The sequence below is a fragment of the Lutra lutra genome, chromosome 15 (assembly GCF_902655055.1).
Source record: "Lutra lutra chromosome 15, mLutLut1.2, whole genome shotgun sequence".
Classification (NCBI taxonomy): Eukaryota; Metazoa; Chordata; class Mammalia; order Carnivora; family Mustelidae; genus Lutra; species Lutra lutra.
This window is the reverse complement of record NC_062292.1, coordinates 33,870,503-33,898,236: the sequence shown is the minus strand read 5'-3', so window position 1 is coordinate 33,898,236 and position 27,734 is coordinate 33,870,503. Positions and strand designations below refer to the sequence as shown.

Here is a 27,734-nt window from a genome sequence, read left to right as displayed (position 1 = left end):
GTTAACTTGTCCTAATGCAGTTGCCTCTCCACCTTCTTATCCCCAACTTCTTGTGAATTTCCTGACAATATCATTTGCAATAGTTTCTTTTTAATGCACAGAGATCAGTTCTTTCTAGTTTTTCCCCAAATTTCCTAGTCAACTGGAAAGAAATTTTTTATGAGATTCTGTCTGCTTTGCTCCTATCATGCCCGAGCCACCCCCCCCCCATTATCTTTCATACCCCCACCCCCTCATTGCTTCAGAAAGGAGCAAATTTGGAGCTGGCCTCATTCCAGAATTCTGAAAAAGATACCAGGTACTTTGGAAGAACAGAAACTCTTTCGAACCCTTTAGGATTGGGAAGAGGTATCCAGAGGAAAGAGAAAATCTTTACAGACAGAGCTACCTGATATGCATGAAAACCTATACTGAGAACATCTCTTCGAGGTCAGAAAGGTATTTTCCTCCTCATTGAAACTGCAAGGTTTGGATGTGACCCTGAGTCCCGTCCTTGTCTACTTTGTAGAATGGGATCTGGATTTGAAACCACCTGAGAGCTCACACCAATCCACTAGCCAGAGACAGGATGGCTGGGGTGCCGGAAGATGGGAGGAGCTCCTGTGCCCAGCCCCAGAGGCCTCAAGGGCTCAGGGGCCCACTCAGATTGTGCCCAAGAGCAAGATAGAGGAACTGGGGTGAGCAAGCACTGTGGCTTTGTCTGTTTCCTGTTTCAGCAAAGGCTGCTGTGCAAAAAGAAAGACCGTACTAACAAGGGAAACGCTAAGGGGGCCCGGAGCCACAGATTGAGAGCTTGCACTTTACTCAGCTGTCCTACCCCATCTGAGACCAGAGCCACGATCTGCCCAGGAGCTGGAATGCTCTCCTGAGTTGTTTGGTTTGGAGCCTGAGACCCAAGGTAACTGAGAAGGAGGATGCTTTTGTGTCCAGGTTGGGGACCTCTGACTCTGGGGCGGGGAAAATGATCTGTCACCCAAGCTTCCCTAGGCTGAAGGGGGAGACACAGAAGCAGATGAGTTGGTTTAAGAGTGTTGGGGGTGGGGTAAGCAGGAAAGCGTCCTGCGATGGTTCCGGGAAGCACCAGGCGTGGCCCAGGGATACAGCTTTGAACGCTCCTCGGCTCCGTCCGTTAGATTGGATTAGGAGTGAGTCAAATGACTTAGGGTCCCAGCTTGCCAGTGATGGGCATGAATTAAATGACCTTTTACAGTTGTCTTCAAAGCAGGAGTCCCCAAAACAACACGCTGCCTTTCCGCGGCTTCTGTGCAGGCCCCTCTCTCCTAAGCTCACACTGGGAGCTGTGCCCCCCAGCAGCCAGACCTATGCGGGAAGCCCCTCACTGCACACACAGACAGGAATCAGGAGCAGACTTGGAAAGGCGGCAACAAACCACTGTCAGGTGAGGGCAGCACCCTGACCTCTCCTTGTGGCAGGACGCCCTGAGCCTGTATCACCTCCTCCAAGCCCTGTCATGCTGCCAGATGCCAGAAAGCCTGGGCAGCGGCCCAGTGACCTTTCTTTGAACCACACAGGGACCAGTTCCCTTTTCGTCCGCAGCCCATCCCTGTCACTCAGCCATCCCACACGGCTTCTTGTGTTTAAGCAAATCAGAACGGTCAAGACATCCCTGAAAGCTGGACGGGATTCCACTCAGCTGTGTGCACCTAATCCTATGGGGGTGGGGGTGGGGGGGTCTGGGAATGCTCCGTTCTGTAAGGAGCCATTTGTACTGTGAGACTCTACCTGGGTCGCCGGTCCCGGGGTCTGCCACTCAGGCCACCCCACGTGTCCACGGACTGGTGCACTGGTGTCCGCGACCTGGCAGAATCTGGAGAGACCCCATCTCAGGCTCCGGCTCCTCCCCCGCAGCCCTTTCTTCCCCACAGCAGGGAGGTAGGCGGATTCTCCATAATTACTGGCTTTGCCTCCCCTGCAAAGCCCTCGGATTCCCTGGAGCCAAATAGGGAGGGGACCCAGTGGCCCACGTTTTAATGGTGGGAAGCAGATGGGCTGGACCTGGATTCTGCATCCCACCTCTTCTTTGCTTTTCTGCGGGGCCTAATTGAGATGGCAGCTGTGCCCAGATCACAGAGAAGTCCCTTTTCCTTGTGGCCCACACCCAGATGAACCAGAGCCGTACATATGATTTCAACCGGAGACTACATCCCTTCCATGTGTAAACAGCACCCCTTCCAAGAGAAGAGAGTGGGGGACAGAGGGATGAGGCATTCTTGATCCTGGAGTCTAGCTGGAGGCCTCGGTCTTACAGCACCAAGTCTTTAAGAGCCAAGATCAGCAAGACCGGGGTAATAATAATCCTACTTCAGTATTGTAAAAACCTAACGTTTATTGTGTGTTATGTGCCGGATGCTCGATGGGCATTTTTTTTTTCTTTAACTCTTACAAGCTTACAAGGGAGGTTGTGGTCCTATTTTATAAATGAAAAAACTAAGACTAAGAGATGGTTAATAGCTTGTCCAAAAGCACAGAGGTACTAGGAGAGCCAGGATATGAACCTACACAGCCAGGAGCCAGGGCTCTCAGCTGCCCCCATCTAAGGCAGAATAGCCAGGGGTTGTGGCTTAAGCTACTACAAGGTAGATTCTGGATGTGGAGCTCACCTGTACACAATCATTCAGTCATTCACAACTCAATACCAATGGGCCTTTTGGATCCTGTTCTGTTTTTAAATAACAGAAGTGGCAGGTGGGAAGTCAGGGAACCCTACAGGGTAGGAATGAGGAGAAAAGTCTAAAGAAAGGGGAGAGCTCCCCAGGAATGGGATGAGAGGAAAGCACTGACAACTTCACAATTCTGCCTGGGGCCTGCACGGCCCAAGGCCAGAGCGATACCCCTCCAAGCCTCCAGAGTCAGGCATTTGGGAGAATGCCTGGCTTGACCTTATAAGACCCTCTCCTGGAGTGAGACCGCCTCACCCATGAATGGCCCCAGAGCATAAGTGGCCTGATCAGAGAGAGAGTAAGAATCCTGCAGAGAATTCTGGACTGAGCCAGATGGGTAGCAAAGTTCCAATGAAAGGGCAGAGAGGCTGCTACCTGTTGAGTCTGTTTGGCTTATAAATAAACTGAAGGGGCCAGAGCTGGAGAGTGCCTGCTGACCAGTGAAGCTGAGATGCCCTCTTTCCCCTATCCAGGAGCTGGGTTCCCCGGGTGGTGGGTGATGACACTGTGGGACAGAGAAGAGAAGCAGAAGCTGGAAGCGGGAGTCCCTCTTCCTTCATCATCCACTGGGCTTGACTCCAGTGATCAGTGGAGGCAGGGCACAGAATTTCCTGTGCTCAGAATCTGGCTCAGCCAGCTCCAGCCCCAACTCAGCCAAGCTACCAGAGGGTTCTAGGAGAAGAAACAAATGTGCAGAAGGTAGGTGACAAAGAGTGGGAAAGAGAGAGAAGAGTGCAGAGAAGAAAGAAGAGGCAGCAAGTATGGCTTCTACACCAAGCCTGGTTCCCTGGGGACTTGGAGTGACTGTTTTCATTTGTTTCCTTTCTGTTTATAATAGCCTTATTGAGGTATCATTTGCATGGTTGCTGGTTTTGATGGCACGATCTCTGTTTGGGCTAAGGAGAGCAGACCTGGCAGCATACTTAGCCCCAATAGGGAGGAGATTCTAAAACATGGAAACTTCAGCTTGAAGAGTTACTGAGCTGGAGGCTCTGAAATGTTTTGGTCAATGCTGGGCAGAAGGGAGGTACTCAGCCAATACTGGTTTGAGTTGATGTGCTCCCGGTCAGAGCCCAGTCCTGGGCCAGGAGTGAGTACCAACGGACCAATGTCAGGACTCCATGACTAGAGGAGTTAGTGTGAGGTTTCCCTCCTAAACCACACCCAAAACCGGACTCAGAAGCTAGTTATTAAGGGCTAAGAAGATAGCAGTGGGTCACAGGACAGGCCCCAATTTGGGGGGCCTGGTTATCTCTCCAGGCTTTGAGAAGAGTCACTCATCTATTTTAGCATCAGCTTGGGCCAAGAGAGCATAAAGATGCTGGCTTTCCTTCTAGATTGGAGAACAGAGAGCCAGTTTACCTGGTTCTCTAGAAGTCTCTGGAAAATGAACACATCCCTACCTGCCGTCCAAATTTCATCAATTGCCATGTCAATTTTCATAAATTATTTCTCAGATTCCCCTGACTCAGAGGCAGGGTGAGGTCAAGGAAGGTCAAGGAAGAAGTGGTAGCCAAAGAGATCTTTCTGCTTTGCAGAGGGGGAAACATAGGCGAGAGGAAAGCAAAAGTTACAGGTGCCCGGTACAACCTGGACCCAGGAGTCCTGACTCCCAGTTCAACACCATCACCTTGTCCGTTTTCAACCCACATGCAGGGGGAGGCTATGCTATTTCCGCCCCTGGTCCAGGGAGACAGTCATTTTTCTGCCCATATCCTGACCCCTCCCCTTCTCCTCCCTCTTGGCATTTGGCGGACCCAGGGAGCTATTCCAGGAACTGGAAGCCAAGCACAACAGGTGCTCAGGAGGTCATCATGATCAGCCCGGACCCGAGGCCTTCCCCTCGCTTGGCCCGGTGGGCTGAGAGCTACGAGGCCAAGTGTGAGCGCCGGCAGGAGACCCGTGAGAGCCGCCGCTGCCGCCCCAATGTGACCACTTGCCGCCAGGTGGGGAAGGCACTGAGGCTCCAGCAAAGAGAGCAGCTCCAGAGAGCACGACAACAGGAGTTCTTCAGGAGGAGGAACTTGGAGGTGGAGGAGAAAGGCAAGACCCAGAGCCCCAGGGCCAAGGAGCGAGGTCCCTCCAGGAGGCCAGGCCAGCCAACTGACCTCAAAGAACCCTTGTCTGGGGCCCACAGGATCTCTTCCCCCCAGCAGCAGGTGGGTCATGTCAGGGGATACGCTGCTCTGGACAGGGGCAGGGGTACTATGGCACGCGGGTGGGCTCAGACTCACTGAAAAGCAAATTTAAATTAAGTTCCTGCTTCCTCAGTAATAGAGTCACTTCCCTGAGCCACTTAGACTCATTCAGGGACTTTTGTTGTTTGGGTTTTTATTTGTTTGTTCAGCTGTTTTTTTGTTTTGTACTTGCCTCTTTTTCTTCCTTAAAGAAGAAAAAAAAATGTAAGCAACGCCATTGCTAACTCCTAGTTATCTGTTCGAATTTAGGTGGTCTATACATATATCGTTCAACACATATTTACAGAGTGCTTACTGTATGCCAGGTACACAGGCCCATCTTCTTGATGCCCCCTCTCAGGAACACACACACACACACACACACACCTGTCCTCTCTTCTTCTGTGAGGCTGCTGCACCCACCTACCTTTTCCCTTCCACTTGGACTGTTCCATTTGTACTAAATTCATTCAACGAAAGCTTCATCTGGTCCAGTAAGCTTTCCCTGGCTTCCTCAGGCCACTTCTGCTCTCTGTGGTCCTTATGAGGTTATAAATCCTCTAAGATTGTGTAATAATACTTCAAGAACCCATCGTTCTGGCCTAGGAAGGAGCAGTGCTGGCAGAAATCAGGGTCTGCTGAGGCGATCTAAGCCAGCCAGCCATCTGTGTCTTCTATCCATGTTGTGTGCCTGTTGACAGCGGGGACGGGTCCACCGTATTCCCTGGAAGTACCTGGCCTAGTTCCATACCCAGACTAGAAGTTCAGTCGGGATTTCTTAACTAATGGATCTATCATCCACAACAGAAGGTCCTGTTCAGAAAAACGATCCTTGAGCCTGATTGTGAAATAAAACCAACTGTGTAGTTTCTACGGCAAGGTTTCTATTCTTTTTTTGCTTGCTTTTTGTTTAAAAATTTTTTTTAAGAAGAGAAAGAACAAAACACACGTAACTAAAGAATTTCACCTAAGCCTATCAGTTACTGAAGTTTTACTGCGGTGGAGTCAGTCTGCATAACTGGCCACCATAGGCATTCCTTAGCCTTTTGGTGGTGTTACAACCATAGAATTTTTGAGTGTGTATGTAGAAGATATTTAAAAAGAGTGGACTAGATGGTGACAACTGCTACTATACCCCTCCCTGCACATCCCTGCTCTTCACAAAAACCTCAGCAGTATTCCATCCATCCCTGAGAGGAAGGAAACCTCCTCTTGAATATGGAAAGGACCTCAGAGACTGCCTATGTCATGTAGATTCATTACATGGACAGGAGACTGAGACCTCGTAGAAAGGGCAGGGTCTGACCCCAGACGCCCTCACTCTCAGACCAGTTCTCTCTCCACATCACTGTGGGCAGCATAAGTGACCGAAATCAAACAAAGTAGACAGGGATTCCAAAGAAAGTAAGGAGAGTCAAGCCCTACTCCCTCTTTGCCTGGCCTGGGAAGGACAATTCCCACCAGCTAGGATGAGAGAGGGCAGGAGCAGGGACAACTTAGTAGTTTTCAAGGTTTGAATGGGTTGTTTTGGTGTTCTAGACTGGAAATTGATCACGGGTTCATCTTTCTGCAGTTAGCTGAAGAATCATGCTCTAAGAGGCTCTAAGCTTTCAGCATCCCCCACTTGTTTTCCAGGTGTCAGACACCAGCTCTGAGATCTTTCGAACCCAGCGTCACCCTCCCTCAGGCACCTGGAGGGATCTACCTGACCGCCTCTCCCAGGCCAGGGACTTTTCACCGAAGGACTCTCCCACCAAAAAAACACCCCAGCACCATCGCGGTAAGAGCAGAGCCTCCCTCACTCACTGGGGCCTGCAGAGAATCTTGCTACAGCAGGCTCAGCTTGCTGACAGTGGACAGCCCCTGTCCCTTCCCACTTCCTCCTCCATGGCTTCTGAATCGCCTTATCTTCTATCGCTCAGGCACTCAGACAAAGGCCGAAGCAGCCCAGCCAACAATTAAGAATGATGCCAGTCAGCAAACCAAGTGAGTACCTTCTCCGTTCCTGCCCCCAGCTTCTTCATACACCACCATTCCTCTCGTCTACGCTTTGTTGAAACTCTCACCACCACCGCCACCCGCTCCCCCATGTGGAGAAGGAGAACAGTGAACTTCCATGTCCTCCTTAATTGAGAGAAAGGAAGACCTGCCCCACCCTGTTGGCCCTCAGAAGAGACTGGAGAAGGAATCTACCCACCTCTCCCCAAGTGCTTGTTTCTCTGATCCATTGTCATTTCTGTTTTCATTTCTTCTCTTCTCAGTTACGGAGTTGCGGTTCTGGATAAGGTAAGAAAATCCTCACTTTGAAGGGTTGACTCAGATGGTATCTCAGCTCCTCCAAGATCTGACATTCTGGAATTCCATGGTAAACACAGCTAGGATGAAGGGGCACCTTCTTCCTGGACAAGCACAGACATGGGGACCTGGAGGGACTCTGTCTGAGCCAAGGAACAACATTTACTTGACACAAGTCAGTCCTGGCTCTGGTTCTGTGTTCCAGGATTTCAGAGGACATAGAATCTTCTAGAATACCCCTTTTCTTTCTCTCTAGGAAATCATCCAACTTTCTGAGTACCTCAAAGTAAGTAACATGTGAGCTCTCCCCTCAGCTCTTTCCCCACCTGCTCCCTCCTCTTCCAGGTTAATGTCCCTTCTTGTGTTTTGCCCCTCAGGAGGCCTTACAAAGGGAGCTGGTTCTAAAACAGAAAATGGTGATTCTCCAAGACCTACTCTCCACTCTGATAAGGGCCTCTGACAACTCTTGGAAGGTAAGGGGATGAAATCTTTATTTGAATAAAGCTCGTGAGTTTCTGTTCCTTTTTCCATATGATCCCAGCAAGGGAAGAGGTTTTCTCACTACTGAAGAGATGAGGTGGGAGGCGCTAAGACCTAGAGGTCAGACATGTCACAGTAACTATATAGGAGAGCTCAGCTAAATCCACAGTCACGAGCTGGGGCCACACTACTCCACACCCAGGAAAGACCCAGAACCAAAACTGGCAAGAATTCCCATGGCTCAATTTGTTGGGAGAAAAGAAGGAAGATGCCCATATATTTGCTATTACTGATTATGGTAAATGCTAACTTCTTTTTTTGTATGGGATTCACTCTAATATTAACTGTGAGCAACCGTGTACCTACGAATCAGCTTAGACATCAAGGTCAAAGTGAGAAGCGATTTTAGAGATCATGTAGTCTGTTTTCTTCTTTCACCAATGAGGAAACTGTGTGTCAGAGAGGTCAAGTGACTTGCCTAAAGTCACATTGCTAGCTAGAGGCAGAACTGGAACTAAAATTCAGACCTCCTTAATTTAGTCCATTCATTCAACAAATATTCATAGATCATGTTCTCCGTACTGAGCACTGGAAATCATGAGATTAATTAGTCAGGGTCCCTGCTTTCAGAGAGCTGTGGTTTTGGCAGGGAAACAGATGCCCAAACAATGCAGAGATATGAGAAATGAAATAAGAGAAATGTTTTTGGGATATAATAGTACACAAGAAGGAAGGAATGACTCCAGAGAAGAGGAGAACCAGGGAAATACTTATAGTTACATTAAGTGTTTTCCAGACTAACGTGGAAGCAGGAACTACATTCTAGGCTGGGGATACAACACAAGCAAAGACCTAGAGGTGTGCTATGGTCTAATGCAATGGGTTTCCTACTTTTTAATCTCAAGACTGCTTTATACTCTTAAAAAAGTTTACTAAAAACCGCAAAGAATTTTTTATATTTATCCTATTAGGATTTACCATATGAGAAATGAAAACAGGAATCTTAAAATGTATATAAATTTAAAAAAAACAACAATAAGCTCATTACACGTGAACCTAATTTACATATTTTTATGAAAAATGAGTATGTTTTTCAAAAAAATAGTGAGGGGTGCAGCACTGTTTTACACTTTGGCAAATCTTTTTAAAGTCTGAAAAGAAGACTGCTCGATTCTCCGATTTCCATCTGTTGTAATACACTGTTTTGACTGAAGTATATGAAGGAAAATCCAGACTCACGCAGATATGTAGATGAAAAGGGAAGAACCTCACCGAACCTGTGAAAGGGTCTCAGGGACTCCCAGGGGGGGTCCTTAGACCCCATAGTGAAACCCTCTAGACTATGCTATTCCGGGAGCTACGCCACCGGAGCAAAGAGCAGGGCAGACAAAGAGAAAGCACAACCTCACAGGCCTCCATGATCACCTAACCCTCCAGCACAGAGGACTTGTCTTTAGACAGAGAGATGGGCTGGGAGGGTGTGGATCAAAACCAAGAAGTTGACAGTGATGTAAAAGAGACTTCCTCAGTTCAGGCCTCCTTCCTCACATGTCATTGTACCGGGATTTAGTGTCTATGCTCAGGGCTCCTGATTGTCAAGGAAGTCGTTGTCACGGGCAGAGCAGGAGCCTGGACAGACAGCTGTGCATGCCAGGTGGTTTCCGGTGCTGAACTAATTTGAGATCATCGCACTCATCTATTCAGCAGGCATTTGATAAGTTTCAACTGTGTGCTGAGCCCCATGCTACAGGGACAAAAAGAAGTAGGGTTCTTGCTCTTGAGGAGCTCACCTATCAACCAGGAAGAGAGAGACGTGTAGTAAATAACCTGAGTGCAGCTTATGATAAAGCTGTAACAGTGGTTTCTAAAATGGGATGCAGAGGAAAGAGAAGGAAACAATTATTCTGCCTGAAGTGGAACAGGGTAGGCTCCAAAGGAAAGGGGCCATTTGAGCCAGGTCTGGAAGGATGCGTCATTTACTGGTTACAGCAGTACAAATGATAATGGGGAAGAAAAAACAGAAAGAAAAGGGTGTTTATGGTAAAGGAATCAGAATGATTATAGGCCTCTGTTTAACAAAGTGGCTGAAATGAAAGGATGGAGGCAGAGGAGTTCCAAAGGTAAGACTAGGAGGGGCTTCAGACAGGTCTCTGGAATTATGAAGTTTTCTGTTGGACAGGGGATCTCAAACGTAAATAATGCAGAGACTCTTTCCTAAATGAAAGGCATATGTATCACAGATCTAGGAGAACACATGCCAACCCCAGTCTGAGAAACTCTGCTCCAGGCAAGCGGCAGGGGAGCAACGGGAGGACTCAGTATGTGGGTTTAAAGTCGGATACTGAGCAACATTTGGCCCATCCTCCCAAGGAGCTCAGTCAATAGCTGGGGAGCTGTGCTCACTTGGGCAATATACATGCTAAAAAGTCAAGGAAGTGAGGCAAAAATGATTGGATCTGTGTTTTGGAAGTATCTCTGACGACAATGGGGACCGTGGCTCTGGGTAGGTGTGGAAGTGGCCAAAGCTGGGGCGACATCCCAGGTAAGCCACACTCAGAGCTCGAGTCGTGGCAAGCTTGGCGGGAATGGGAGACATTTCCACGGTCACCTCTGGAGCAGTTTCACTCCACAATGGGCACGCAAGCGGAAGTTGCTCTGGTTGTGGTTTTCTCCCACCCCTCCCTATACACACCCTTCTATTCTTCCTCCTCCCCACCAACCCCCTAGCTTCCTGTTTTTCACAAAAATAGTCAGTTAAGAGCTCTTGTTTCCCCCAAAACAAAATAATCCAACCCTCCACCCCTGCCATGGAAGCCCCAACTGCTGCTGAAGGACAAGCCCGGACTATGGTATTGGGAAAACTAATTGGAAGAATGTGACCAAAATAGGGACTGACATTCAGCCCAGTTCAGGCCTTTATTTTTCCCATTTGGCCCCTGTGATTTTACTCTCTAACTTCACATGCATGGAAGTTCACCACAAACTCTGAGAGAACCCCAAGAATTAGCTCCCTGCATTGCCTCCACCTCAAAGCTGACTCTGGGGCTGCTGGAGGTGATGGGGCCTGGGGCACTGCTGAGACTCCAGAGCTGGGTCCACCCATCAGAGCAGACACAATTCGGGCAGTAGAGAAAGCAAGCTGGCAGTGTTGGGCAATACAAAACATGAGCAGGGCACACTGGGGTTTTAAGTTCTGCAAAGTGGAAACGAGATCTTGAGATGACAGCACCGCGGGGGATTGGCTGGGAGCCCTAAGCAAACCCTGCTAGAGCAGAGATGAGCTGTGGGCTGGCGCTTCTGCGGTGAGGTGGTGGTGTTTCTGGAGAACAGATCAGAGGCTGGGGAAAGCCAAGCAGAAGCAGGAGCTCAAGACCTCAGACCAGCACCAGGTGTGTATGGCCTCCATCTTGCTCCCTTTCCAACCAGGGGTACTGTGCTCTCTGAGCCCTGGGCTCCCGGGGGGGGGCGGTTGCCCAGAAAACATCCACAGTAGACCTGTAAAGAGTGCTTCTTCCCACATACTGTACCACTGGGCTTGATGGGGCGGGAGCATGTGTGGCAAGGGGACTGAGGCTCAGACCAGGAAACTATATGCCCCATTTGCAACAACTTGGCTACAGCTTTCTTCCCTGCCTCAGGGAGCCTGGGAAGGTTGAGCTGTGGATAGGAGATTTTTTTTTTTCCAAGCCCCAGACTTGGGTGGTCCTTCATCCCCACTGAAGGGGCTCTCCTCAACTGTCTTCTATTGCACTGCGAATGGAAAAGTAATCTGGAGTATGTCTAAAATGCAGAAACAGTTGGGAGAGGCAAAATGTTGGATTAAAACCATAGTAAGGAAGGAGAGAGGAGCTACCCCAAAAGGGTAGGAGAGAGGGGGAAAATAAAAGGATATTGCTTTGGGCTTGTCTGCTTTCTTCTCAAACTACAGCAAGACAAACGTTAAACTCAGTGGGTTTCATTACATTCTGCCATAGCCAGGAGTTTAGGCACAAGGAAAATGCAGAGATCTGAACCAGGAAATGGGGGTGCAGAAGGAGCTGATTTCAGGACCAGTGGATTGATAGTGAACAGGTCACTCAGGGAAATACAGCCCTTTTACCAGTTAGTCCAAAGCCCAGAACAATGAAAGTCTTTGTCCGTCTCTTTTATCTGTCCCAAAGCCCTGTGGCTACTGGAGATGCCAAATCCTGGACTCTCAGCTCTCACACGAGACATTATGAAAAACATTAATAGCAGGAGGCACTTTGAAAAATTATTTTTGGCAAAGCTTTTTGCTTTTGCAAAGCCCAGCTGAGTAATACAGGAAGCAGAAAGGGTGGGGGCGCCCCCTGGCTCCCAGGGCTAGAAGAATCAGCCAAACAAGATCAAAACAGGAGCTGTGAGGCACTTCCTGCCTCCCCCAGGTGCCCTGAAACTCACTGAAGGGGACAGACCTCAAAACAGAGGCCCCCTCCTCTGCACGCAGGCCACTGTAGACCAGAAACATCACGAGGGTTCCAAACACCCAAGCTGCCTGACTGAGAGGGGATGTGGCATCTCAGGCTTGGAGAGAAATGTAATTTGTAGACCTCACAAGTGTCTCACAGGGTCTGGTTGGAAAAAGCCGGAGGAAAGGATATGAAAATCAGAGTTCCTGATAGAGACCCACGGCCTGTCCTCTGGGAAACCGGTTCTCTCATCGATGGCACCCTCCTCTCTCCCCAAACCCCTCATACAGACAACCTTTAGTCAGACTCAGAGATGGAAGAACAAAACCCTGCCTTTGGAGAAAGGGAGACCACTACTGGTGGAGGAAAGAACAAAGCAGCAAGGAGATTGTTAGCCACTCAGCAGGAAGACTGAAAAACTGAGAAAAAGATAAGGCTTTTCCTGCCTGCCTTTCTCTACCCTCACCCTTGAGATTAGCGTCTCTCTTGGGAAGTCCAAAATGGCATTAAGCCAACCCTGCTTATGAATACCTAGAACCGCTGCTTATGAATACCTAGAACGTGGCTTTTGGGGAAGCCCTTCTACCACCACCACCACCACTCCCCACATACACACACCCTGTCTTGATATCTCTCCTCCATTTCCTGCTTTCTTAAAGAATTTCTTGGGATACCTGGATGGCTTAGTTGGTTGAGCGGCTGTCTTCGGCTCAGGTCATGATCCTAGGGTCCAGGGATCCAGTCCTGCATCTGGATCCTTGCTTAGCGGGGAACCTGCTTCTCCTTCTGCCTGCTCTGCCTGCTGCTCACCCTGCTTGTGCACTCTCTCTCTCTGACAAATAAAGAAATAAATTCTTTTTTAAAAAAGAAAAAATAATTCTCATTTTTTTTAAGATTTTATTTTTATTTATTTATTTGACAGAGATCACAAGTAGGCAGAAAGGCAGGCAGAGACAGAGAGAGAGGAGGAAGCAGGCTCCTTGCTGAGCAGAGAGCCGGATGTGGGGCTCGATCCCAGGACCCTGAGATCATGACCTGAGCCGAAGGCAGAGGCTTTAACCCACTGAGCCACCCAGGCGCCCCTTCTCATCTTTTTTTAAAAAGATATTTTTGTATTTATTTGAGAGAGAGCATGAGCAGGGGAGGGGGAGGGGCAGGAAGAAGGGGAGGAGCCAAGAGAGAAGCAGACTCCCAGCTGAGCAAGGAGCCCTGTGGAAGGCTTGATCCCAGGACCCCGAGATCATGACCTGAACCATAGGCAGGTGCTCAACCAACTGAGCCACCCAGGCCCACAGCTCTCATCTTGAGCCCAGGGTGTGTGTGTGTGTGTGTGTGTGTTGGGAGAAGGGGGGTAGGTATTTGTTAGGGTTGCTATAACAAAATACCACAGCCTGGGTGGCTTAACCAACAAAAATTTATTTTCTCACAATTCTGGAAGCTAAAAGTCTAAAATCAAGGCGTTGACAGGGTTGGTTTCTCATGAGGCCTCTCTCCTTGGCTTGCAGATGGCTATCTTCTCCTGTGTCTTCACATGGTGTTCTGTTCTCTTCTTATGAGGACAGCAGGCATATTGGATTAGAGCCCACCCTAATGACCTATTTGAACTTAACTATCTTTTTTTTTTTAAGAGAGAGAAAGAGAAAAAGCAGGGTGGGGGGGAAGGGAGGGACAGAGAGAGAGAGAGAGAAAGAGAGAGAATCTCAAGCCGACTCCATGCTGAGCAGGCAGCCTGATGTGGGGCTTGATCCCACAACCCCACAATCATGACCTGAGCCAAAATCAAGAGCTGGACACTCAATAGACTGAGCCACCAGGTGTCCCTTAACTTAGTTATCTCTTTAAAGGCCTTATTTCCAAATACAGTCACATTCTGAGGAGCTGGGAGTTAAGATGTTAACATATAAACTTGTGGGGAAGGTAGTAGAGGGGGCAGACACAATTCAGCCCATGACAGGGGTAAAGAAGGGAATATGGAGACTCGTTTAGTCTTATTAGCCTATACTTTAGAAGTAAAGGTCCGTGTATAAAACTAAGAGGAGATGAGGAATATAGAAGTGCCTAGACAGACAAGGGAGAGAGATAAGGAGGAAAGAAAAAGAGAGCTTAGATTTCCCTCAAGTGAACTCCTACTATGATATCCTGAACCACTGGATAGAGAACTTCAAGGTACAGAGAGGACTTGGGGCCAATCCAATTCTTCCTTCTCCTATTTCAGAGAAAGAGGAAATGATCCTCTTCTAGTCAAACATCCTTTGTCATCTTTCCTCCTCCCTACATCCTGAAAGAGTTCAATTTCACAAACATCGCTTGAGCACAGACCACGTTCTAGGCAGTAAGCTGGAAAAACAGAAGAAAACTCTGCATGTCATATTTTGGCCCAAACTCATTAACTCATCCCCTTTGCTCCAGGGCCAGCTTAACGAAGACAAATTGAAGGGCAAACTGAGATCTTTAGAAAACCAGCTGTACGCCTGTACCCAGGTAAGCTTTCTTAAGATATTTCCAGCCCAGGAATTTAGAATTAAAGGAGAATGCTTGAGCCTCGATCCTACTCTCTGGAAATGACACCTGATAGAGCTGAAAGCACCCATTCCTACTCACTCGGTTCTGGCTTTGCCATTTTCACTTTGGTCCCCAGCCCACCTCTTCTCCCTTTTTCCTAGTGTTCTTCCCTCTGCACCCTGAGAAGCAACTGCAGCATCAAGGACTCTGCCAGCACCAGGGGAATCTTAGGAATACCTGGAACTGTAGGGAGAGGCCTTAGTAAAGACGCTCATTGCTCAGATAGACCTTCAAAGGTCCCAATGTTTGAACAGACAAACTGGATATTGTAACAAAGTTCCATGGGCAACTTCAGTCTAGTAGCAGTCTCTGGGAGAAAGTAAAAGGCCACAACTCTTGGCTTTTCTATGGCATTGCTATCCATCTTCAGTAAACTCTTGATTGGCCTGATCTTGGATTACAAGAGATAGAAAGAAATCAGCTTTCACACTGGAGAAGTGATCGACTTCTGACAGTGGTGAGATGTCAGATAAGAGAATGAGGTGGCGCATGTGGAGTTAGGGAGAGAAGATGGACCTGGCTGCACGCTTGGAGTCTTATAGGGGAACAGAGTTTATATACAGGTTTGCTGATCCACAACTTTTAGTTTTTTCAGTATGGCCTGTTTTGTCAGACTCTTAGGAACTATATGATGCCAACCATACTTATAAAATACCAACATATAATCCAGAATGCCAGGCTCTTCATTTTCAATGGGCAGGGGGTTAAAAAAAGCTGGCCAGCATGGGTAAGTCCACTAACTGGGATATACCTATGTATGACCTCCTGGATCCTGCTTCTGATGAAAATTCTAAGAACCTAAGACCCACTCACATTTAGATCCAAAATTTCAGATGATTCCAAAGCTAAATGGAAATGATTTCATATTGATCCTGAGGTCTGTACCATCTAGACTACTGTTTATTCAGTGGGATAACCCTGAGTTGACAGCAAAAGCTGCCTGCCTTCCCAAGAATCACAGGGCAGAAAGGGCTAGGGAAGGGAAGACCCTAACTGAATATACAAGGCTGTTCTTTTCTTAACTCCTGAAGCCAAGATAATTTTTTTTAATGCAAATATATGAATTTAAAAACATTGAGAGTACTGGAGCTACAAAGATAAAAGAGAAAAAAAAAGTATGCTCTCTACCCTGAAGGAGTTTACAATCCCATAAGGGACACAAATGAGTCAACAGAGTGGGAAGATAGAGACTTACAAAGGATACTATGTGAACACTAAGAAAAGCTACCTAATCCATAATGAGTCGGGGGTGATTGGTCAAGATTTATCAGAATTTACATGATCCTTGGACAGAGTCTTGAGCATGAGTAGAGTTTAACCAGTGGAAAGGGTAGGTGAGGATGCTCTAGGCAGAAGCTACATGGACAAAGGCAAAGGCCAAAATGCACAGTGCTTAGGGAATCTGCAAACAGTTCAGTTTGGGTAGAAGTAGCATAGAATCAAAGTCTGAGCTTTCAAGTAGGAGCCATGCCAAGGAATTTGGACCTGATCCTTAGTCACTGAGAGATTTATAAAGGGAGTGACATGATCAGATTTACATTTCAGAAAGTACCCTTTAGCTTCAAGGCTCGAAGATAGAATATTACATCGACCCATATAATAGTGTTACCAGAGTTTGAACCAAGGAAGTGCCAGGAATTATGGAGAAGACACAGATATGAGGTGTTAAAGAGGTTGATTTGACAATGTTCCATGAGCAACTGATTGGTGGGAGAAAGTGAGAGAAATCAAGGATGACTCCCTGGTCTCAGGCTTGGGAGACTGAGTGGGTAATGATGCTGGTCACCGAGATAGGCAGCCCAGGAGAAAGGAGCAGGTTGAGAAAGATTATTTTGATTTGGAAATATTGAATTTGAAGTGCTCTTGGAAGGCCTGGGGAGGCCCAACATGCCTAGAGCACCGTGTTAACCCCACTTACCTCCCTCATCACCTGGGACCCTCTCCCTGCCCACCTCGAGCGCGGAAGGAGGTCCACCGGGTTACTGGTATCTCTGCTCTGGGGGCCAGGAGCAAATTCTTTTCCTTTCTGTATCCCAGCTAAGGGGTTGGCACACAGAAGTTCAATATGTGTTTGTTGAATTGCATGAAATTTACAGAAATACCCACCTTGGGGAATGAAAAAGGTGTTATTGGAGATGGAAGACCAGAAAAACAACTATGAGCAGAAAGCCAAGGAGTCACTGCAGAAGGTGCTGGAGGAGAAAATGAGCGCGGAGCAGCAACTGCAGAGCACACAGGTGCAGGGATGCTGTGTACTCCTTGGGGCTGGGACCCTGGGTGGCCCTGGGCAGCATGGGAGCCAGCTGCATAACTCCCTGGAACCCCCAAGGCACCCTCTTCTTGTCTGACCACCCCCTCAGCGGTCACTGGCTCTGGCCGAGCAGAAGTGTGAAGAGTGGAGGAGCCAGTATGAAGCTCTGAAGGAGGACTGGAGGAACCTGGGGACCCAGCACAGAGAGCTGGAGAGCCAACTCCACGTGCTCCAGTCCAAACTGCAGGTACCAGGCCCTGGGGTGGGCACATGGGGAGAGAAAAGGCAGGGCTTATGGGACGAGGGGCAGTGACAGCAGGGAGGACAGAAGCTGCTGCTGGGATGGGGGTTCTCAAGGCAACCTGACAGCATCTGGCTTTCAGTCCCCCACTCACTGCCCACTTTGTATCTGACTCACTGTTTGGGCCCTGGAATCTAATTGTGAGTTCAGCAAGGATGTTTCATGCAAATGAACTAAGTGTTCCCCGAATGATACCATCCATGAGCAAAGAGCTAGACTGGAATATTCATCAGTCTACTGTCATACTCCAACCCACTCTCTGCACCCCAAACCAGCAGAGCATTCAGCTCAGATATGTCTACTACTGGCACAGAACAAGCCACCCGGACATACTCAGAGGTTGAGGATTGACTAACATCCTACCAATGTCATTTTTAAGCAATTACAGTAGACTCTTGGCATTCTCAAGGGTTCCATCATTTCCAATGGGTGTTACCTGGTCAAAGTCAACTGATCTCCTAAGCCTCAGTTTCCCCATCTCCAAAAGGAGGCAAATAGTAGTACCTATGTCATAGGATTGTTGTGGGATTGAGGTAATCCATTACAAAGCACACAGCACAATGCCTGGCATAGGCCTCCATCCATAGTAGCTATTTCTCTTCATAGATTTTATTTACTTGGTTTGAAATTTTGAGGACCCACATCAAAAATTTACCTTTATCATTTTCCTGAAGCAGGAACCCGAGTAGCCAAATTAATAAACCGAAGCGTGTGTCTTATCAAAGCTGTGAACCCAGCTGGCCAGTACACTATTTGCCATATCTCTCATGAAGGCCTTTTTCTTTTGAACCTTAATTTTTTGAGAAAAATGACCCTACCAAAGGAAAAAAACAAAATGACAGTGTTAGAATAAGAAGACAGTGTGAAGACACCTAAAAAAGAGATGATTTGGGCCTGACTCAAATGAGTCCCTTGTGAAATATCAAAAATCTAATGCATGAGGAAAGCGCAGATGGAAGAAACAAAGAATCCCAAATGTTTCCATTTCTCTGATAACCCTCTGTCTCTAAAATTCTAGTCTTCCTCTTCCATGGGATCTGTTCCCAATCTCCACCCCAGCACTGACCTGCCTCTGTGTTGGGCCCCCCTCCTTACAGGGAGCAGACAGTAGAGACCTACAGATGAACCAGGCTCTGCGACTTCTGGAAAATGAGCACCAGGAACTGCAGGCCAAGATTGAACACCTGCAGGGGGACAGAGATCTGTACAGCTCGGATACCCTGCACCTACAAGGTACTCTTCCCCTCCAAGGCCTCTAGGAAGATGGGTGGAGGAGAAGCCCTCAGTCTTTGGTTGGGTTTATAATTTCATTTTACCTCGAGGGAAAGGCAGGGCTGTTTTAATCATCCCAGCCTGAAGATTTGTGCTGTGCTAGCGGGTCTGGTAGTATCAGCCGGCTCTTCCAGCCAGTCCCTCTGAGCGAGGTCACAGCACTCCCATTTCAGTCACCTGTGGCAAGGCTGCATTTCTGATTTGGAAGGGGAAGGTCAGTTGAAATGCAAGGCATACTGAAGGCATCCCACCCTAGTCTCTTTGTCAGCGTAGACGACGAAATCATGGGCAGATACAACTCTTGATTCAACCTGTTGTTGGGGCCGATGACATCCCAGGAGCTCAGGAACTGGTTTCCTCTCCAGAACCAGGGCGAGTAGAAAAAAGAGAGGACTTCCACTTAGCACACATCAGTGGTTACGACTAACTCCCCTCCTCAGGTGTCACATTAAGTCTCAGGTTCATCTATTTCGATTTGCATTATTTCACTTTCAGATCAACTGAAGAGGTTAGAGGAGGAGAAACTCGCCCTGGTGGCCCAAGTACAGCAGCTGCAGGGTAAGTTCCCCTTCCAGATTCTCAGAGTAGCACAGCTGCTCTTTCTGGTGTTCCTGCCGCTCCTGCCCCACAAGAGGCATCCAAAGGAGGGGTCTGGAGCCTGATCTTTGACGTATCCTCCACCTCTTTGACGTATCCTCCACCTCTGTACGTTTTCGGACCTTCTTGAAAAGTGAGGTCATTTACACAGCTCTTCACGAGTTAATGTTAGCCTGTCTTTTTTTCTTTTCTACTTTCCTCCTTCTGTGCCAAACACAACCACCCAAATTTCCCCCGGATTTTCAGATTTTAAAAAACGCTGAGTTTTCTAAGGCAGTTATTTTATATACTGACAGTCATTACATACATGAGTATGTCCTATAGACATCTGTCGTTAGGAATGGTTCGGAAAATCAGCTCACACTACAGATGCCTCAGTCCACTTCAGGACTACCTGTTGGGGCCAAAGAGGAAAGGGGACATTTCAGGAGAAAAAAAAAAATGTAGGCAATGGCTGAAAAGCTGGAGAACCCAATTCAACTAATAGCTCTGCTGGCTTCCCACCACCTTAACCTGACACCCCAACAGAGAAGTTTCATGCAATGCATGTTAAGAGTAAGGCAGCCACAAGCAGATGACGAGCACCTATAGGGCAGGAGCTGAATGCGCAAGGAGTCAATTCAAAATCATGCCCTTATTTATTCCCTACCAAGTACCAGGCACCTTAGGTGTACACACTGAGGATACAGTGCTGAACAGAACTGACACAGCTCTGTCCCTAAATGAAGCTTACAATAAGGTATGAAGCTTCCATGGACAATTAAGTATGTGTCAGGTAGTCATAGCTGCCATAGAGAAAAATAAAGCAGGTTAAAAGGGAAAACAGTTGCTATTTCATACAGGGTCATCTGGGGAAGTCTTTCTTCTAAGGTGACTTAAAGGTAAAGACATGGTAGGAAGAGATACAAGGATGATGTATTCATTAACAAAATACCGCACACTGGGTGACTTAAAAAACAGTAATTTATTTTTTTCTGGAGGCTACAAATCCAAGGTCAAGGTGTTAGCAGGGCTGATTCCTTCTGAGGATCTGTTCCAGGCCACTTTCTTTGGCTTGTAGATGGCTTTCTTCTCCCTATGTTTCTTCAGATATCTTCTATCTAGTTGTGTTGAAATTTCTCCTTTTTTTTTTTCTTTTAAATTTTATTTATTTATTTGTGAGACAGAGAGAAAGAGAGAGCGAGCGAGCACAGGCAGAGAGGCAGGCAGAGGCAGGAGAAGCAGGCTCCCCGCCAAGCAAGGAGCCCGATGTGGGACTTGATCCCAGAACGCTGGGATCATGACCTGAGCCGAAGGCAGCAGCCCAACCAACTGAGCCACCCAGGCATCCCAAAATTTAAGATTAGGGCCTACTCTAACACCCTAAAATACTTGATTACCTCTGTAAAGAACCTTTCTCCAAATAAGGTCACATTTTAAGGCACTAGGGATTAGGATTTCCTATGAATTGCGGGGAGGGGCACAATTCAACCAATTTGGCCAGGAACATCTTAAATAATTAAGGTTTGAAGCAAAGTTCTGAAAAGACACTGTGTGCAGTAGATACGCTAGTACAGACAAGTTCCTTGTGTTTTTCCACAGGTTTGCTCCAGAATCAATCTTTACAGCTTCAAGAACAGGAGAAACTCTTAACAAAGAAAGGTCAGCAAATTTACTTCCACAAATTCTAAGCTAGTGGTCTTTCTTGCCTGCCTAGAGGCAGGGGATGGACTACAGGACCTCTTGGAGTCCCATACAGTTCTAGAAGTCTGTTAGGTCAGGGATCTAGGGGAGCTTTTTCAGGACTGATGATTGACTTTGAGAACACTTTAATCAGTTAGCCTCCTTTCCTGAGAGGTATATAAACTGTGAAAAGAATTTCTACTCTGAAAATATACATCTGTGTTGAACATTTCAATAAATTGATTTTGAACGCAGGATTTAATGTCAATTTTTACACTTGACTTTCCAAGTCACATCCAACTCCACAATCCCACACCATGCTGCATTCAATAATCACGTCACTCTTAGCACTCAAAAGTCTGCTGCCTTAGCTCCCTGAAAAGAATTCATCATGTATGAGGGGTTAAAGAGGGCAAGTTCCTCACTTACGCACTCCACATGGTCTTTTGTTTTCTCATCACAATCACCATGTAAAAGAGAAGGCAGAAGTTATGATACCCATAGAATGGGTAAGAAAATGAAAGTCTACGGTCATAAGAATTAAGGACACAGCTAAGACAACAATCCAGAATTTTTGACTCCTAGTGCAGTGCTCTCTTCACCAAGACTAAAACTGCCACATGGCTCAGAAGCCATCTTTAACCATAGGAAGATGAAGTCTAGGACAGGACAGCCATTCTCATGACTGAAATGAAGCCAGAAGGGAGAAGAAGGGGTTAGTTATACTGAAGCATCCAGCAAACCTCTAGAAATATCACAAAAGAAAATGGATTAGCAAGTATTCTCTGGAAGTATCTGCCATTAAACAGGGCTAGGGATACAAAGAAAAGTAAGATGCCAACCTTCCCCTCAAGGGGCTCAAATTCCAGCTCTGTGTCAAGACTGAGCATGGTCCCAATGGGAGGAAGAGAATTCTACTCTATGCTGTCTCATCAGGGACAGGTCCTCCCTTGTTCCCTTTCCTCCCTTCCCCTCACTCCAAGGTTGTCTCAGTGATAGGACCCTGCCTCAGAGGTGTGGACCTCACCATCACTGGGAATCTGGCTGCTTTTTTAGATCAGGCTTTGCCTGTGTGGAGTCCAAAGCCCTCCCATTATGAAGTGGAACCTGAGGGTACAGGGAAGGAGAAAGAATGGGATTTCAGAGACCAGCTGCAAAAGAAGACTTTGCAGCTCCAGGCCAAGGAAAAGGAGGTGAGACGGTGACCTCAAGGTAGTGAGGGAATCATCCCGCAATGGTAGGGAAAACTGCTGGGAGGCAGCCAGAGAGCAAAGATTTTGAAGTTTACACAGTGACTGGATGCCAGCAGGTATTCATTTCCCTTTTTAAAATGCCTTTGCTTTTGGGCTAATCTGTCAATCTTTTCCCTTCTTTGTTTATACCAACTGCTATTCCAGATTTTATTAAATAATTACTTTTGTAACATCAACCTAAACTCAAACACATTTAATAAAACATATTAACCCCTCACACTTTGTCCTAGAGTTATCTTAAAACTTTTATAAAGTGTGCCTTTTAAATAACAAAACCCTTTCCATCTACATACTTGGAAACACACATATCCCCAGAAGTATTCACATGCAACTCAACTAGGTCCTAGGGAAAATGTTTGTACTGAGATCACTCCCAGGTCTTTTGTGCTACAAGAACTTCATTTTTTGGTGCCCCCATTTACAAAGCACTTGCACACACACAATCGCGTGGGAGCACTGACATGTATAATACGTAATATTGTAATATGCATTATAATCATTTAAACAAACACATTCCGGAAAAACTAGGTGATACAGTCAAAACCCAAACTGAAATCTCTGAGAAAAGCTGGGAAGGGAGGATGGTGGTAACAATTCCAAACGAATGAGGGGGTGACTCACACGGGGCCCTCTCCCAGACCTGGGCTCTGTCCCAGAAGGAACTGGTGGTGATGACGTTGGTGGTGTTCTCCCCCGCCAGTGCAAAGAACTGCATTCGGAGTTAGACAACCTCAGTGACGAGTATCTCTCCTGCCTGCGTAAGCTGCAGCACTGTCAAGAAGAGCTGAACCACAGCCAACAGCTGCCTCCCAGAGTAAGAGGGTCTATCCTCCCAGGTTGTCCTGGATGTTGGTGGGATGGCTCCTCCTTTAGCCAAATCCTGCAGATAAAGTTTATCAGCCCGTGCCAACATCTGGCCAGCCTGTTCCATTCAACTTGGTTTACATGCTTGATAGTATAACAAGTGTCAGCAAACACAGGCTCATGCATCCAAGCCTAATTTTCATGGAATTCTTGAGCCCGAGGGGAAGACTTACTATTAGCTCAAGTATGAAGTGGTGTTCTTTTAGCTTATTATGAGCTAGTGGTAAGAGTGAGGAGAGCAAAAGTACCACGGGATACGAACAGAGCATAATATAATTTTGCTGAATTATGTCCCACCCTTAACTATTCTTTTTTTTTTTTTTAAGATTTTATTTATTTATTTGACAAAGAACACAAGCAGGCAGAGAGGCAGGCAGAGAGAGGAGAGGAAGCAGGCTCCCCGCGGAGCAGAGAGCCCAATGTGGGGCTCCATCCCAGGACCCTGGGATCACAACCTGAGCCGAAGGCAGAGGCTTAACCCACTGAGCCACCCAGGCGCCCCTTTCCTTAACTATTCTTATATCAGTATCTAAGTATCTGGCTCTTGCTGGGTATGGTTCCCTGAGCCAGTGATCCTGGATTGGGGGGGCCAGGGACCAGCAGTAAAGTGGTTTTATCCCAAAGGATGTGACCAAGTGAGAGAGACAGTGATACAAAAAGCTTTTCTCCTCTACTGACCCAAGGTTTTCCACTGGGCTAGGATGGGAAGAAGATTATTTTTGCCTGTACCTTCTCCAACAACCCATGGCCTCTTTCTCTCCCGCACCCCTCCTAACAGAGGCAATGTGGCCGATGGCTCTCGATGCTGATGGTGATGATTGCTATAGCACTGGCAGTGTTCCTGGCCAAGAAGGACAGCCTGATGATCTGACTCACCTGTGACCACTGCTTGGGTGAAAACCTGAAGCAAGAAACTCAATAAAAAACTCAGAAGGTTGATCTGCTTTGAAGTGTGCATTTTCCCACCTGAGATTTCTGACTTTGTTATTGTTTTTTTTAACCTATTGGAAAATAAACACTTCATCTAATAGTCTCTGTTCCTCAGAACTCTTCGTTTACTCCGGAATGACAATTCACATCACACATGTAAGACATGTGAGCATCCTCGTCTATCCTCCCTAGTCCAATTCAGTTGGTGGTATATAAACATGTGGTAAAAGCCGCCTAGTCTTCTACTTTCTGGCAGACACCACCCACGAGGGCAGGTGTATTTATAGTTACCACACAAGAACATACACTTGTCCTCCACCGCCCTTCTCCACAATCTCTCTTCTTCTATCTCCTACCCAGTGGAAAAATCAGCAGATATCTCAGCAAAGTCAAGAGGACTCCTTAGTACAGAAATGGCAAATGTGCAACCAATGCCGCCACCACTAATCCCATGCCCACTGCGATGTGGACAACTGATCATAGCACCACCCCCCTGCCCCCGGTGTTTTCAAGATGCTCTGAATTGGTACTTGAGATGCCATCCTTCAGCTAGAGCTGATTATTTACTGAGTACCTTCTGCATGAGAGAAGAGTTAAAATCAGAGAGCCACTGCTGGCAGGGTGACTACCTCAGAGGAGATGCTCAGGTCGGCAAAGTCATTCTGAGTCTTACATCGAGTTCTAAGGTCCTTCTCCCAAGTATTTAGAATCTCCCTCAGGGCTGGGAACAAGCTTTCTGGGACACTAAAGGAATAGAGCAAGATGGGGGGATGACCAGGAAGCCATGAGATCCGGGCAGTGAACACCCGTAGTGGGGTCAAGGCTAAGCAGTTGTCGTCTCCCTGGTTCAGACGAAAGGTATACGGAACAGGATAGCCCAGGAGGATCCCAAACACAGTACAGAGATTCCAGTCTGAGGAATGAAGTCTGCTACAGGAGACTGCCAGGGATAGGTTCCTCTGCAGCCCTTGCAAATGCACGATGATCTCAGCCATTAGGGCCTTCAAATTCTGAAGCTGGTCCAGGGAGCAAATAGAAGGGTGAGATTGGGAGCTGGAAACATCCACAAAGGCTATGGTACCAAGCAGCACCTGCTCCAAGTGCTGACATACGTGCTCAGGACTGACAATCAAGCTGTCTTCTCCAATCTCGAGGATGTGAAGTCCCTGGGTCAGGAAGCCCAGGCCCTGCAGTTCCTCCAGATAGCTCTGGAGCTCTGATGGCCCTGCACAATTGCAATCATAGAGCAGAGCTGGCTTCAGTCCCCGGGCCACAGCCAGCACCTCTCCAGCTAGGTGAAGGCAGATAGCTCGGGGTGGGCACCGTCTCTTTCCCATGCCCAAGGTCTGCTGAGCAGCTGCCACCAGCATCTGAGGACTCAGTGCTGACATGGAATCTGGAAGCAACAGCAAGCATGGCCTCCTTACCTAGCTATAGTCCCCTCCCCTGGGCCGCATCTCTGAGCTCCAGGCACTTGAGGAAGGGCCTAGAAACAAAGCAGTAGCAGGGAATTATTAACACCAGCCAATGACATACCAGGAAACCTGCCAACAGCCTTCCCCTAAATTTTACAGCAACTTCCAAACATCTTTTTGTCCCTCCCTCTGCTTTGAAATGCTAACCCAGATCACATAAGATGGGATCGCCAATGCTGCCTGATTTCTATGGTTGACTTAGTCTTCCTTAGTCTCAAATTCATGTGTCTTTCACGCCTTATGGCTACGTTGACATTCTCTCTGAATTCTTCTCAATTTTACCTGTTGTAAACTACTTTCTCGGATTCAAACCTTAAAGAAATCGGGGAAGAGTAGTGCCAGGGCTGTCTTTGGCAAAATTCCGGGGTCTAACCCTAAAACTGCCCTTCTGAGGCAGAATTCTGGGTTCCACACGCCCTCTTTCCCCTACCAACTTCCCCTTATCTTCCCGCCAACAGCTGTAAGAAAAGCGATCCGATTAATATACACTAGAATATGGACTTACAACCACTGCACCCTGGGACGTAGAAGTAGTAAATAAAGTCTTATAACTGCAGAAGGGTTATACTTTTGCCGGCCCCGCCTTCCCCTTCTGACCGTCATCTACGGACCTTCGGAAGATGGGCTCACTCCAATCCCCACACGCAGTGCTAAGCATATTAGAGTGACTTAAATGAGTCACAGGTCTCTCTCACACACACATACACACATACTTTCTGCTTCCACTTCCGCCGCAGGTTCGCGGGCTCAAAAGCGCCCGCCAGTTTCCTGTGAGCTGCCGAGAAAACGCCGAAACCAGAACGCTCCGCCGCAACACTGGAAATCCCTTGCAACGCGCTGGGCTCCAGGTCGACAAAACCGGCTTACTGCGCAGGTCCAACACACGCCCTCCCGCCACTTTCCGTGACGTCATCCAGGCCGCGCGCGCGTCCCGCGTTAGGACCTCCCGCCCGGCTGTGCCGGAAGTGTGGACGCCTATCGCCCGGCCCTTTCCGGCCAGACAGAAGCCGGCCCCGCCCGTCTGCGTAGGGACGGGGAGGGGCGGAAGTGCCCGAGAGAAGGCGGGACTTGGCGAAGCTAGTAGCCTGCCGCTACCCTCACGTAGCTTCGCGTTGTGTTATTAAGTCAGGGAATGCAGAGGGGGCTACGCAGCGCAAAAACACTCTGCTTTGTCTAGGAAAGTGCGCTTTCCCCTCCAAACGAAGCTTATCTTGAGAAAGCGACATGTTTTGCAGACTATCCTCACCTGTGAGTGGCCCTACAAAGTTAGTTGTTTACTGTGACCTGCCTAAATCCCCAATTGGAGAGGCTGAATTCCTAGAAGTGGGTGCGCAAGTGCTGTCCTGCCCAAGATTTGCCATCTCGAAGCTGGGGGATAAGGGCATGGGCACTGTTCACTCGGAATAAATGTGTGCCAGGCATGCTTCTGGGCGCTGACAGTATTATTACAACGTACAAAATACACAGAAACCCCACCTTCACGGGCTCGAGTTCGAGAAATTCAGTTTTCTGGCTTCACATGAGACATGAACAGAGAGGCAGAAGCTTTTCAATCAGGCCAGTAAGAAGGACGTGTTTCACTGAAGGGTTAACACCTAAACTGCCAGCCCTAGGGCAAGAATTTCTTGAAAACGCTCAGCTGAGAAAACGGCGCCTAACTTTATTGTTATGTGGGCAGGACTGAGGCAAAGGGAACTGCGGGCTTGACACCGGAGGCTTCACTCCTTGCTCTACCTTGGTGGTATCTTCAGAAGGTGAAAATAGACAAGTATGGAGTAAAGATGGGGCCAGTGTGGAAAGAGGATCAGCGTGTGGGAGCTCCCAGTCTAACGCTGGTTTTTAGCTCAGCGGGAGTCAGAAACAAAGACTAGAAACCAATTTTAGGATTTTTTCCTTCCCCAGATTTATTTTATTTTCCCATGGTCCTTAGCAATAAATCTGTAAAATGAAAGACTTATTTATTTAGTTCATTCATTTATTCTAACAACAAATACAGGTGACCCTTGAACGACTCAGGCGGTAGGGGGTGCCCCACACAGCAGGAACTCTGAATATAACTTTTAACTCTCCCAGAACTTTACTAATAGCCTACTATTGACCAGAAGCCTTTCCAATAATATAAACAGTCAACAGATATTTTTGTTATAGCAACATTACATACTGTATTCTTATAATAAAGTAATCTAGGGGAAAAGAAAACACTAAAAAATCATAATACATTTACAGTACTGTACTATATTTATCAAAAAAAAAGAAAAATCTGGGTGTAAGTGGGCCTGTGCAGCTCACACCTGTGTTGTTCAAGGATCAGTTCTACTTGAGAAAATAGTATGCACCATACACTGGCAACAGAGTCCAAGACAAATAGTCCCTACCTTCAGCAAGTTGGTAGTCAAATAGGACACAGATGCTAAGCAATTACAAGGGAATTGATTATTCTGAAAAAGGAAGTATAGGATGATATGGGAACACAGAACCAGAGATCGAATTATATGGGGAAGGAACAA

At 47.4% G+C, this 27,734-nt stretch overlaps 2 protein-coding genes across 8 annotated transcripts; one reads left to right on the top strand and one right to left on the bottom strand.

The window, feature by feature from the left end:
- The first annotated feature begins 680 nt into the window (after positions 1-680).
- On the top strand, positions 681-23,852 carry TRAF3IP3 (TRAF3 interacting protein 3). 5 transcript variants are annotated; one of them, XM_047704886.1, is made up of 16 exons: positions 686-898; positions 1,270-1,399; positions 4,437-4,840; positions 6,494-6,638; positions 6,781-6,844; positions 7,120-7,144; positions 7,410-7,439; positions 7,531-7,626; positions 14,470-14,541; positions 16,719-16,859; positions 16,983-17,120; positions 18,272-18,407; positions 18,942-19,004; positions 20,625-20,684; positions 21,762-21,898; positions 22,659-22,919. In XM_047704886.1, exons 3-16 carry the CDS (start codon positions 4,496-4,498, stop codon positions 22,917-22,919), a joined length of 1,713 nt encoding a protein of 570 aa, XP_047560842.1. In that variant the 5' UTR covers positions 686-898; positions 1,270-1,399; positions 4,437-4,495. The 5 variants fall into 5 exon arrangements, 4 of the variants coding, with proteins under 4 accessions (XP_047560844.1, XP_047560842.1, XP_047560841.1 ...); XM_047704887.1 differs by lacking the exon at positions 1,270-1,399 and adding an exon at positions 23,601-23,852 and having other exon boundaries at positions 688-898; positions 22,659-22,772; XM_047704885.1 differs by lacking the exon at positions 1,270-1,399 and having other exon boundaries at positions 687-898.
- C15H1orf74 (chromosome 15 C1orf74 homolog) lies at positions 5,222-26,156 on the bottom strand. 3 transcript variants are annotated; one of them, XR_007123040.1, is made up of 3 exons: positions 25,941-26,156; positions 24,242-25,238; positions 5,222-5,245 (listed from the first exon to the last, which is right to left on the bottom strand). XR_007123040.1 is itself a non-coding variant. In XM_047704894.1 (2 exons), the coding sequence occupies exon 2, from the start codon at positions 25,141-25,143 to the stop codon at positions 24,352-24,354; it is 792 nt and encodes a 263-aa protein (XP_047560850.1). In that variant the 5' UTR covers positions 25,144-25,238; positions 25,941-26,156; the 3' UTR covers positions 19,989-24,351. The 3 variants fall into 3 exon arrangements, 2 of the variants coding, with proteins under 2 accessions (XP_047560850.1, XP_047560851.1); XM_047704894.1 differs by lacking the exon at positions 5,222-5,245 and having other exon boundaries at positions 19,989-25,238; XM_047704895.1 differs by lacking the exon at positions 5,222-5,245 and having other exon boundaries at positions 19,989-25,238; positions 25,839-25,958.
- Between the last annotated feature and the right edge of the window lie 1,578 nt (positions 26,157-27,734).

Coding starts and splice junctions, on each gene's coding strand:
- TRAF3IP3 (XM_047704886.1), top strand. CDS start 4,496: ATGATCAGCCCGGACCCGAGGCCTTCCCCTCGCTTGGCCCGGTGGGCT. Junction 7,440..7,530: donor AACTTTCTGAGTACCTCAAA/GTAAGTAACATG, acceptor TTTGCCCCTCAG/GAGGCCTTACAAAGGGAGCT. Junction 20,685..21,761: donor GAAACTCTTAACAAAGAAAG/GTCAGCAAATTT, acceptor CTGCTTTTTTAG/ATCAGGCTTTGCCTGTGTGG.
- C15H1orf74 (XM_047704894.1), bottom strand. CDS start 25,143: ATGTCAGCACTGAGTCCTCAGATGCTGGTGGCAGCTGCTCAGCAGACC.